The following is a 13,122-nucleotide window of genomic DNA, read 5'->3' on the forward strand; positions in this document are numbered from 1 at the left end:
AAGGGGCAGGTTTTTATATGGTTTTTCGTCTTTCTGCTCCCTTTCACTGATGTAGATGAATTGTCACAAGACAATGTTTTATACGATGGTGAAATGCGTTTTGTTGAGTGAATAAACTTATTGATTGATTGGTCAGACTTTTTGTCTAAAAACCATCAGTTTTACTCATAAGATCCATCAAAAAGCTAAAGATCATTGCATCATCCTCAAGATACCTTATATCATTATTTCAAAAATCCGGATTAGTTAATGTATTCTGCTTTAGTACTGCAAATAAGCTACTTTATTTTGTCTAATTTTAAGATTTGTTCTTCCTAATTTCTAGCACAGCTGCTACTCTCAGTGATGGATCCAACATGCAACATAAAAATCACATTTGTAGGTCTAAAAACTAATCTTCCACACTCATACATACAACCTGAAAGACATAAAAAAAAAGTAGGTTTAAGCTCAATAGAGATAGCTTTTCAGCTTGAAAAGAGCTGACTGCTTCTGTGACCCAAACAAAGAAGAATGAACTTTAGGTCTAAAATAGACTCAAAGGCCAGAAATAGGGTCAAAAGCAATAAAGAGCATCCCTCTCACACACAGACATTGGATGTGTTCAAAGTTTAAAAACATGAACTTTTTACCCTCATCTGTTGTAGCAGGAAAGGAATTTCTTTAATGGATCAATCAAGCCACTCACCAAAAAAATAAATTAATAAAAAAACTTAACAAAATCACTGAAATAAAGAGATTTTACTTTTAAGTACTGGTGAACAAAACTCAAACTCATTTTAAATTCACACCCATTCCATAGCCAAACACCATTACATGAGCTTTTCCCCTAATCTTGAAACTTGAGCCAATGTGATGAAGTTGTGAAAGTGCTGACAGAGGATAAGAAAAGGAGGGGCCCGCTCAAAATGAAAACTTGGGCTGTTGCCTTACATATCTGGCCTTGGCGAGTGAGCAAGAAGCAGAAGAGAACAAGAGCTGCAAGCTTTTCAATGTAACACACACACACACACACACACACACACACACACACACATACACACACACACACACACACGCGCGCGCGCGCACAAGCCTCTTTTAATTAAGAAACACTGTTCATTAGGCGGCAGAAAGTATGTAAAGAATAAGCAGAAATCCTCAAGGAAATACTGACGGTCCATAACCTGGAATCCAAAACAGACTCTGATATTCCGACTGTAGAGCAAATGCCAAGTTGAATAATTGGTTTCAGCAGATGGAAAGAAAGAACGAGGCCCAAAAATAAACAGATATTTAAAGAGACAGAAACTCACTTTGGAAGAAGCTTCCCATCCAGATTCTTACATAAAAAAGATAGAATAGTCCATTTTATTTTTTTTAATATTATTTTCATCAAAAAACAATCGACTAAGATTTAATTAACCCCCAACAAAAACCAAGTAGATATAACTACTACAACCAAAAATAATGAACATGCAATCTAGAGAGAACACATTTTACAATTTGTATGCTATATTATTTAACAATTTCTATCAAATTCAGCCAGTGGTTACTGAAGAACTTAGCTTTTTCAGATAAATGTTGAGGAGTTTGGCCATAAGACCATAACATACAGCATCAAACTTGGGGAAAACTAACTAACCTAGCAAGGAGGAGCATATCTTATCAATCGAGAAGCACATTGACATTTATGTCCAAAATATTTTTTGTACAAAGGTTAGCTGCACCAGACAACCTGTCCAGACAGCAAAATATAGATTAATGTTAAGTTGGATGACTGGGTTATGATTCAGAGTACACCAAAAAAAGTTGTAGTCTGAGAATAAGAATTAAAATGATTTTCTTTCTAAAACAAGAAAACAATTAAAGTCATGCAGCAGTTCTCTTAAAACCCAGACGTGAACCCGACTGATTTTATGCAAGTTATCCATAAACGAAACCTTGCAAAGCTAGGTGAACTGTAACATCGCAGTAAAGAAGGGCGTGTAAGAAATTGCAGCACAATGCTGCCAGATACTGATAAGGTTACACAGAACCTATTACTTAAAGGTTTCTGCTGCTCAAAGGTGGTTGGAAGCACTCTTCAATCATGTAGTGGGTATTATATGTTGCTACCAAACATCTGGAAATGTCAAACAAATGAAAAGTGATGGGACCAAGACCGGAAAGCCTTACTTCAGATGCTTAGTCAGGTTCTCTCAACAGTGATGCATTATTATTATTGCAAAATTAAGATTACTTCATGAGCTGCTTTAATCTCTTCAGAGCCAACATGTCTGATAACTCAGAGACGATGTGATAAGAAGCGAGAATAGATGATGATGCAGGCATGCTGCTTCCAGGTCTGGGTAAACAGTCAAGTCACAGCAGGAAAGCAGCTGGACGGAAGCGTAAATAATGTAATCAGCGGATTATCCAATAAAAACAACAAACAAACAAAAAAACAAAAAAACAAAAAAAAACATTTGGGACATGGTTTTTCTTTTGCTTCTGAAACACATTTGAGTCAAATATTGTGCATTAAAGCTCGCACATTTAAATAGGTTAGAGGTACATTTTATGGAAGATTTTCCTTTGGAAACAGATTATCAATGAACCAAAAAAAATATTTTTGGGTAGTTTTTGTGTCTGAAGTAAAGGGCAATAAAATATGGTTGTATATTTTATTAAATGATTATTGTCTGATTGTAATCCAGGTAATTATAAACAATAAACCAGACTGTGGAATGCAATGGCAAATATTTTTCCATTACAATATAACACAATATCAACAATATACAGCAATATCACATTACTGTCAGTATTTGAAGTAACATAACGGTATATAACCATAATTAATTAGAAACGCAGTTTGGCTGGTGAAAGGTTTTCCAGCTTTTTCCATCTAGTTAAAGACTAAAAAGTATTTTTCCCCATCAGTGAAAGCATCATACCCAAGGGCTTCCAGGTTGTGTCGATTGCATTCTTTATGGTGTTGCATGTTGAAAAAAATTGAAAGCTATTTTCAGTATCAGTTACATGTTTAATATATTTTCAGATTAGAAAAAGCACAGAAATGTAGAAGTTATTGCCCTCTTCTCTGGTCTGAGAGGTCACACTTTCTAATATTTTATTCTAGAAACTTTAGAGACCTGATCTTTTTTTTTTTTAAACATTCCCTGTTAAGAATTTGTTCTGACTAAAATGCTTCCCAAGATATTGGAAAAAAACAACAACAAAATAACACAGCTCCAAGTGTATTGCTGCACCGACTAAAATGTTTTGTGACAATTGCAAGAAATTCTATCCAAGAGGGTAAACTGGACTGGAAAAAGTAAAGTTCAAAAAGAAACATAAGCTCATTAACTACATTAAGTAAAACACACTGAGGAACTGGATATCCTGAGGTAAGTGTTTGGCTGGGCGGGTGAAGTTAAAGAAAGAGAAATATGTGGTGTAGAAGACAGACTGGAGGCCATGAAAAGAGGAATTAAAAAAAGCTTGCCTTGTGAACCACATCAGTTACAAACAGGCCTCTTCAACATCACTGAGGAAATGTTTGGCCCCGGTTCTCTTTATGATGACTGCGAGTGTATAAAAGGATGCTGATGAATACAACGTGCCAGACAGAGAAGTTGACTAGATTAGAAATAGATTTCAGTAGCATAATTCTGTTCAGATGTCCTAAACGATCAATTCCATTCGTTCTATAAGTCAATATTGAATTCTCAGAGAATTTCAACAAAAGCTGCAGACTTCAGGCCGATCTTCCAAACACGTCTACAAAATAAACGTCTCAAATTTCCATTCTTTCTAAGTGTAACTGAAGTTGAGGTGGTTTTTTGGGTAAACATCCACATAAAACTGCTATTTTTTCAGCGTGTGACTACAACGCTCTCACCGCCAATGACCAAGAACAAAAATAAGACAAGGCTCTGGACTCTTACTGGAATAAATTACTTGGCCACAAAAACTTGTCTTCACTGCAGAAGTGTTTTTTTTTTTTTTTTTTCTTAACTAAAGACAGATACCTGATTCTACAACAGTGGTTTAATGACTCGATTTGAAACAGAAAGCACCTCTTCTGGAGCTTCGTGCAGCTGTTGGCAGCCAGCTGCCGACCTGTTTACGCTCCGCATTCAGAAGTGAGCAGATGAAACAGATTTGTAACTCTTTCTGTTGGCCTGATGGAGTCTACAAGGCTTCATAAACTAATGCTCCAAAACCATCTCATATGCACTTATTTGGAATTTTCTCCAGTTATGAGGATCAGATGAAAATGTTAACTCTAAACTACTCTAGTTGTCATTATTAGGGAAAGTGAAACAAAAACATCTTCCAGAAGGAAAACAAAAACATGAAAATCTGACATCATCAATGATACAAATGTTAAGAGTTCTTTCTAATGAACTTTAGTTATTTATTCCTCTCTATATAATCTTTCCAGAGACATGGTCAAATTTGTTCAACTTCCAGATACAAATGTGTGAAAGAAAGCACTAGCATAATCTGACACTATTCTTTTCTTTGTGTGTAAAAAAAGTAATATTTGAAAATACCCCAGAGCATCCCTTTGAAACTAGTGTAACTGAACTATTTTCATTTTATTTTACTATTTCAAGTGGTTCATAATTTCTAGGAGCTTGCAATAATTCATGACTTTCTGTGTCCCTGAGGTAAAACATGACATGACGCAGAGCCCCATTTTTCTTAGTAACAGGAAACAAGGAGCCAGGTTTATCTTGCCAGCATGGAGAGTAATGTTAAGGGAGGTATAAAAATAAAAACACCTCTAAGCTCACTGTTGGAGAAGAGTGGCATCTTGTACTTGACTGATTCCAAAGGGAAATTAAATGTTGTTGTAACTCATATCATCCACTTGGATGATATGAGTTACAACAAAATTTAAAGAATCATAGAGGTTCATGTTGCTGTGGGCAGGAAGGGTCTCCAGTAGCAGTCAGTCTTCCAACAAATATTAAGAGGCTTCTGCTCTGCTCTCTCTGCTCTTTGGTTTTATCCAGCAGGTGGGTCATAGTTCAAGTGTTAGTTGAGCTTTTGACATGCTAATCAGCTGCTTACAGTTGTAAAAACAACATCTTGTTATAAAAGAGCTACTCCAACGTGAACTATAGAAATTGTGACATTAAAGTCTCCGTAAGAACAATTAGTTGGTAACACTAGAGGCAAACTGGTTGTTTAGTTGAAATTTAAGAAAAAACAAAAACAAAAAAATAAAACAGCACCTCGTGCCTTCTGTTATGTACAGAGAAAGATGAATTATTCTGCCTGCTGCTTTTTCATGCCACGGACTTGAGAGAATAATTAAATTAACAGTCATGTTTTTTTGGACTCTGGGGTGAAGGGTACCCAGAGAGGACCCTCATATCCACAGGGAGAACATGCAAACTCCAGGCCAGGATTTGAACCCAGAACCTTCATGTTGCAATGGTGCTACCAACTGAACATCCCCATTTTAAACCAATGAAACCTAAATTATTTTCTATTAAAACACTCCTGGGCCATCCTAATACATGCTTACTTTGACAATGCTATAACAAATACTATTAAGATAAGCTATGATGTTTTTCCCACAGCAATTTTCTATGTCTTTATCAACTCTCCTTCTATCTGTCTCCTACATATGAGGAAATAGCAAAATTGGTTTTTACTAGGGGTGCACCGATTGCACTGATCCTCCATTACCGATCTTTAAAAAGCCTCATCTGCCAATTCTGATTTTGGACACCAATTTTTTTGCTTTGTCTGAAATGTTGCAAAATATAGCAGGAATGTCACTGAGTTGGCAACGGTGGGGTGACTACTGCAAACCTACAGACATGACCTGGTCATGTCTGCCCTACTTTATTTAGAGCAGGTTTGGTCTAAATAAAGTAAAACTGAAACAGAACACGTTCCAGTCTATCAGTTGAACCTCTCTCATGGAAGAGCAGAAGAGGCAGTGGTTGATTTTTAGGCTTTAGCTGAGGTAAATAAGAGCGGGGGATAAGAACAGCTTCACGTGTAACTATCGTCCAATCATCAATCTCCCAAAATTAAGGAAATTGGCGTCAATAAATCTGTTTTTTGTTTTTTTTAAGAATTAAAATTCTGCAACAAAAGCTGAACAAGTAGCACAAAGAGGGTCTGAAATAACAGTGGTGGAGGATGGAAAACAATCCCACTCAGTGAAACTGTTGTGGATGGAAACGTGAAGAATGGGGTGAGCTTTGGTGCTGTGACGTAGATCCTGTGATTGTTCAAAAGAGAAGCAGAGGCAACGTGCCTCTGAGGGTCCCACTGTGGTAAAAATCCAACTATTAAGACAACACAGTGTCAACAACATCCACAAGATGAAGTCATTACTTTAACATAAACACTTACAAGCTTGGGGAAATTTTCTTTGCTGTTGTAATGACTGAACATTAGGGGTAATTTTTATAGAGGGCGTAGATCCTCGATTGATCCTCCGACACTGACATGTTGCAGGAAGGAAACATTGAGGAGAGGAGGGGGAAACTACAGCATTGTCAGGATCTATGACAACGATGGGAATTATTCTGACAGCCTTGTGCTTCAGATAAAAGTTAAAATTAAATCATTTGAATATGAACTGCTAATATTTCCTGAAATCTGTCAAAAAAATCCCCAAGGCACCAAAATTAAAATTGAAAATCATAACTAATAAACTAAAATAGGGTAGAAATTGTTCTTGTATGAGCTGGAATTAAAGAGTGTACTTTTTAATTTTATTATAATAAAATAAATATTAAGGGGTGTAGCCACAGCTGCAGTAATGAGCTCAAATAGACCTGATAAACTGATCAATCACACTCTGGTCAGTGATCAGAAGATTTCTACCTGATCTGCTGGCTCTTCAGCTGCTATAAATAAAGTAAAACTGAAACAGAAAATGTTCCACCACTAAGTTCATCAAGACTATTTTAGAGCACATGATGTTACCATAATTAATCAAATGAAACATGAAGGGGGAAAAAGTGCTGCTCAGTTTTCAGTAGGTCATATTTACTTTATTTACACCCATTTACAGGGCTGGATTTACAAGGATGTGGGCCCTGGGCTGGAGCCCGTTTTGGTGCACTATCCACCAAGGTAAAATTGCTTTATTAATGCAAATTAAGAAATAGTCCTATCAGTGGATATTAACTGATGCATGGTAGGTTTAATATGTCCAGTAGCCAATAACTACATATTGTTCCCAAAGACATCAATATAACTTCAGAATTTTTAATGCATAAATATTGCTGATGATCATAAAAATCCTACAATAATACAACTCACATGATTTGGGCCTATTAGGTAGAATAAAGGAGAAAAGGATGAATTGATCGACAAATTAATGGAAAGACAGATGAAAGAATTAACAAATGGACAGATGGACAGATGAAAGACATGAGTTGAAGGTGTTTAAAACTCAAGGTTTGATGTGGAGCATGAAGAAGAAAAATTGACTGTAATTATGTGTCTTTCTTAAATAAAACCAGCATAAAAGTTGCTGATAGCCTGAGCAACTTATTTACAGAAATCACAGACAACAAAGCTGGGAACTGTCTGAAAATGCTAACCTTTTCCATACCTGCCAGACTTGGATAATACTTAAAAAAATCCCACACTCTTCTGGAGCTTTCAAGTCAGCTCTAATTAGCTGGATGAAATCGTCTCCACAATAGCAGTCGTCCGAGTAGCATTAACTGTATATGCAAACTATGTTGTGGCAACTGGCTTTGTTGGGATGGAAAGTCATCAAATATGTAAAACTTTTGTTCCTACACATGTGGGGAGTGAAGCCACAGCTCTCTGGAAGGATTTTTCAACTCTCATAGTTGCAACGGAGCCAACAGAGCTCATGAGGCCGAGCCTCAAGTGGGAAACTAGGCTACAAGGGTTTATGCCAAAAATACTGATTTTTTTTTTTTTTGCTCTCTAGTGTTTGTGCTCTCCCCAGGCTGAGAGTGAAGTCTATAACCAAGCACAGCTTCTCAGCTAAAGCAATGATGAGAGCTTAAAAAAAAAAAAAAAAAAAAAAAAAGACACATGCGGGTGTGCCAAATTACCACTTGAAAAAACCTTCTCCACATTTCAGGGCTCCATATTCTCTGGCACAAAGTTAAAAGTAAACACCAAAATGGAAACAGATGTTGAGCAAGCTGGAGTTGCTGTGTGCTGCTTCTATATTCAATGTTTGTCATCCATCCCCTCTGTCTCTGCCACTGTCTTCTTTCCTGACCAAATTTAACTCATTGGTGGGGGGGGAGGGGGGATGTGATGAAAGCAGCGGGAGCCGGAGTTGAAACTGTGCTGCGACAGCGTCTGATAACTACAGAACTCATGCAGTTTATGTTCACAGGCGGCTCTGAGAAAGATCAATGGTAATGAAAACAAAGATGGAGAGTGGGGAATCGCTGGACCTCAAGAGAAGAAACTTTGTATTAGAAAAACAATATTACTAACAATAAAAACAGACTACAGTGTTCATATTGTTTAAATTCAGATCTTCCATGATCTTGGATTGCTAGTTCATGCAGGCATCAACTAATTAAAGTATCCTGACATCACACTGTCAGTGTTGCAAATCAGAATGACACTTTCTCTTATGCATGCATAGTTATTTCTGCATAACACTCAAGAAGATCTAAAAATGATAGAGATGATATAGAGGCAGACCATGTCAGGATAAAGGTTTGTGCCTTATTTCAAAGTAAAAGTAGCCGCTTTTTACATTAGATTACAGTAGAGTGTCCATTTAACGTTAGCCGGATGCACTAAGACACCATCATGGACGCTGGCTTTTTGAAGAAATAGTGTTCATAAATTCAATTCAATGGAATGAAACTTTATTTGTACCTGAGGAGGAATTTGAAGACACATTCATCTTTGTTAGAATTGCATGATAGGCTGTTAAGATTCCTAAACACAACATATTAATATTTCATACCAGTGGTTTAAGTGAAAGAAAATTCACAAAGTTGATGGAGTCATTTATTAAATAAAGCTGAGACTGACGTTTGGAGGTATTCTGAACTTAAATCTTGCTTTCAATTCCCAGGTACTCTCTCTGTAATATAGATTTCTTACTTTAATATCAGAAGACCAGTAATCCCATTTCCTGAAATAGGAAATAGGAAACTATTTCTATTTCCAAACTGCTTATCTATTTGTGACTGCAGAACCCCCCCCAGAGTATATAAGCATTACTTGGTCTCAGTGAAATTCAGGGATGCTACAGAAATGTGGCTCATTAATAACTTTCCTTTCTTTGTTTCCAAAAACTGTGCCTTGGTTATACAGCAGCCCACTCCAACCCAGTTCTGCTGTGACTCAGCCCCTCTGTTGTTCACAATCGATCTAAAATTAGCTCCTTATGTTGATGTTAAGAAGGAAGAGGCTTTAAAGTCAAGCCACCATCTTGGACTAACAGAACAACCATCTGTCAACAGTTTAGCACAGTTTGGCTATATGCTTTCACTTCTCATACATGTATTGCGTATTTTCCTTACAGTTTTAGGCAACTCCAGTGTGCGGGAAGTCCCCCTCTTCTCCAGGCCCCCCTTACGTGATCCTGAAGGAAATGCGTTGATAAAAAAGCAACTTTCTAACATCTGTTCCTCGTTTGGCTGGGGGAGGATGTTCGAGCAACAGAGTGTGAGAGACAGGAAGAAGAGGGATGCTTTTCTCAAAACACTAAACGCAAAGCAACCCAAGGGGGATGGGGTGGTTGAGGACAAACACTCAACTTAACACCTCCCAAAGGGCTGACAAAGTGGGGGAGAAAAAGCTGCAAATGGTGACTTTTGAGTTACAATATGGTCTAAAGACACACGACTAGTACAAGAAAACCAAACTAAAGTAACATTGGTAGAAATGAGCAAGTTTAATCTTGTCATTTGTGGAAACTTTAGTGGGTCTTTATTTTTTATTTTTTACTTCAAGCGTAACATCCACTACTAGGACATAAGGATGGAAATTTATTATATAATTTGTTGCCATCATAAAAATTTTCTTATCACGTCAATGATACATTTCAGTTGACATTTGAAGCTCCAAAATCTGACTATCAGTCACACAAATTTGTTATTTTTTTTTTTTTTCCACTGTTGGTTCCATGAAAGCATTAATAAATATCAATGAAATTGAAAACATGATTAAAAGCAATAACTAAATGGAAATACGTGATAAAAATCACACTCATTTGGTGTTCCAATATTTGTGTTTGTGGGGCTTTGATAACAGTGATGTGCAACCTTAAGGTTACCGAACAAAACGACTGCTAAGAAGTTGTAAAAATCGTTGTTATTGTCACTTTTGTTGTTATCTCAATAAATGACAATAAATATCAAAATAAAATTGTAGGTCCATATCACCAACACCTATAAGAGCAGCATAAAACTTTGCTACAGCATCAGTTTAAGCATTACTGATTAGAATAATGACTGTTTGGTAAGCTGTATTGATCACAATTATATTTCATGGTGTAATAGCTGCATACACCTGACAAAGATGATTAAAACAAAGAGGGAGCTTTGGAAACATCATGACAGCTGGGAAGCAAAGGAGAGAGAAAATGTCTATTTACTTAATCCATCCATTGTTTATACCCGCCCTGTGATGGACAGTCCATCACAGGGCAACACAGCGAGACACACAGCATGCAACCATCCATGGAAACCCAAGGACATTTTAGAGGGGCCAATAAACCTAACAGATGTGTTTTTGGATCATGGAAGGAAACTGAAGTACCCAGAAAGAACCCAGACTTGAGCAGGGACAACATGTGGAAAGACTCCAGAGTGAGATCTGACCCAGGACCTTCCTGCTGCAAGGCAACAGTGCTTCCTGCTATTACAGAGAAACCGATTAGGAAACTGATTCAATTTTCATGCAGGTCTGTCTTTTTGTACAACCATGTGCTGTGCAGGTTTAAAAGACTTGGGTGAATTGTTGGAGTCCAAGAATTAAAAGATTATCCCCATTTATGCATCCAAGATGTTTATTATATATTTTTTAATAAACTCAACAAAGCAGGGCAACACCAGTCAGTCAGCTAGAGATCTGAATTCTCAATTGATCAGATCTGATTGATAAAGAACTGAACAATCTTAATTTTATCGGTCCATTAAACATCTCAAACTTTTCAACTCCTAGTATGTTTGGTTTGCATCAACCATCAGCTTTATGCTTTTCAAGATTCAACAAACATCTACTTAAAGGTTCAGGAAATGTTTTTGATGCATTGATCAGGAGAATCTTGTCATTCCTTCATTTTCTGATGGATTAAAATTTTTTTTCTTTTATAGCAAAAACCTGCAGGACATTGGTATCAACCAATCAGAGCGGTTGTTGATTTAATGATGCACTTTTACTATGGGAATTACTAACATTCTAACGTTCAAAACTTACATTTGAAAATATTTTCAAAATTTTAAAAACCAGCATCAGAGACTTTAAAGTTGTGACTGTGCACATTATTAAACTGTAATAAACAGGTGGTGTGCTTGTAGTCTTCTAGGAGTAATATGATTGGGTAACATGCTAAATCATTCATAATTAAGGATATAGTACAATGCACTGTCGTGTCAGTTCAGGCTACTGGCACAGCCAGTAATTCCCAACATTCATATTTAATACATTTTCCTATCTCTACATAATTTATGGTGAAAAACATTCCCTTCGTTTGGTCACACCGAACAACTCATTGAGTTTGTTTGGTTTCTTTGCCCCACCAGAAGCCTCCCAGTCTGGATCCGGCTTTCTTGGGGGACAAAAATAGAAGAGCAGCAGGCAACAACCAGCAAGCTCCTTACTGCTGATCATCGCGCTAACTGGATACTTTACCCAGCATAAACAAATACACAGATAAACAGGGAAAAGACGGAAATTAAAGTCGCTCACCTGAAGCGTGGGGAGTCTTTCAGACATTCCTCAAAGTCCACGGTTATTTTCATCTTTGCCGCAGTGAATTGCGCCTGCACAACCTGCTATCTATGTTTGATTAAAGGCAATAATCCAAGCCCAGTGTTTTTGGCTAATTAGCTTGTTCGCTAACGTTCCTGTTTCTCCGTCCGACCAGCTGGCTCCACTCGGTCACCGTTCCGCTAAGCCAGCTAGCCTGAGAGGCCAGCAGCTACCAAAAAGAAGTGGCTGGACAGCGCTCATAAACGACGCTTTTCTTTGTGAACGAGTCCACCCCCCCAAAAAACCCCGTCACTAAACTGTCCCAAAAGCAGAGGTCAGCACTGAAAACGGAAAGTGTTGTCCAGTAGCTCTATCATAGCAGTCCGCGGGAGAGGAGCTTTTCTCCAACAGATCTACACACAAAGATCGTCTACATGGAAGGACTGCTCATCGGTTCTGGAAATAGGTCAATAAAATCCAGTCGGACACTCTGAACGTATTTTCCCCCACAGCCAAAAAGTGTTTGAATGTCGTGTTTCCTTAATGCATTTTTTTACAACTGACAATTTGATAATATTAGACAGCTACATAACTAACATGCGATAAATATGTTATATGAACATTTTAACCGGAGGAAAGCGTGCGTTTGTTGAAGCGTTTACGTTTGTTGAAGATGCACAATTCTATTCAGTTGATGATACAATTGCACCATACACACACATAAGAAGAGAGAGCTCCATGTATTTATTGTATGTCTACATAAGTATCACAAAGTCTGCACAAATATTTTTACTGTGTGCTGTGTTAAGGGCCAGCGTTAAAGAATTGAACTGTGTGACAGGTCTACCTTTGAATACACAATCTTTGCGTCAGTTGACAGGAGCTTCCTGATCCTTAAAAAATACTCAGGATCCGTTTTCAGAATACTTTAAGCTACTCCCCTGCATTGTGCATCTGCGCACTGACAAACAATGAAAGCAAATCTTAAATACTTTTGAACATTTCTATTGTAATTCAATGACGCATTGCGTTAAATAAGAGGTTTCCCCGCTTTGATTTGATCAGTCTCACGCTTTATCCCATTACTAGAAAGCCTATGGGTACGAAAGATTGTGTAACAGCGCTATCTGGTGGTAGACAGCAATTTAGATAGCAATAAAACCAAGCGATATAAAAGAACTTCTTAAAATAATTCTGCAATTGATTTATCACGTTTCACACTCAAAATTAAGAGGTCTCCTATATATT

General features: G+C 37.3%; 1 protein-coding gene across 2 annotated transcripts in view; it reads right to left on the bottom strand.

The window, feature by feature from the left end:
* acap2b (ArfGAP with coiled-coil, ankyrin repeat and PH domains 2b) overlaps positions 1-12,305 on the bottom strand; it is a 50,899-nt gene extending 38,594 nt beyond the window's left edge. The window contains exon 1 of one of the 2 annotated variants that reach the window (XM_015011381.2): positions 11,872-12,305. In XM_015011381.2, coding sequence (XP_014866867.1) covers positions 11,872-11,924 — 53 coding nt within the window. In that variant the 5' untranslated portion in view covers positions 11,925-12,305. The remainder of the gene's footprint in view (positions 1-11,871) is intronic. The other variant, XM_088005022.1, reaches the window with a different exon arrangement.
* Between the last annotated feature and the right edge of the window lie 817 nt (positions 12,306-13,122).

The sequence above is a fragment of the Poecilia mexicana genome, unplaced genomic scaffold (assembly GCF_051168715.1).
Source record: "Poecilia mexicana isolate PSO_F unplaced genomic scaffold, ASM5116871v1 scaffold_4, whole genome shotgun sequence".
Classification (NCBI taxonomy): domain Eukaryota; kingdom Metazoa; phylum Chordata; class Actinopteri; order Cyprinodontiformes; family Poeciliidae; genus Poecilia; species Poecilia mexicana.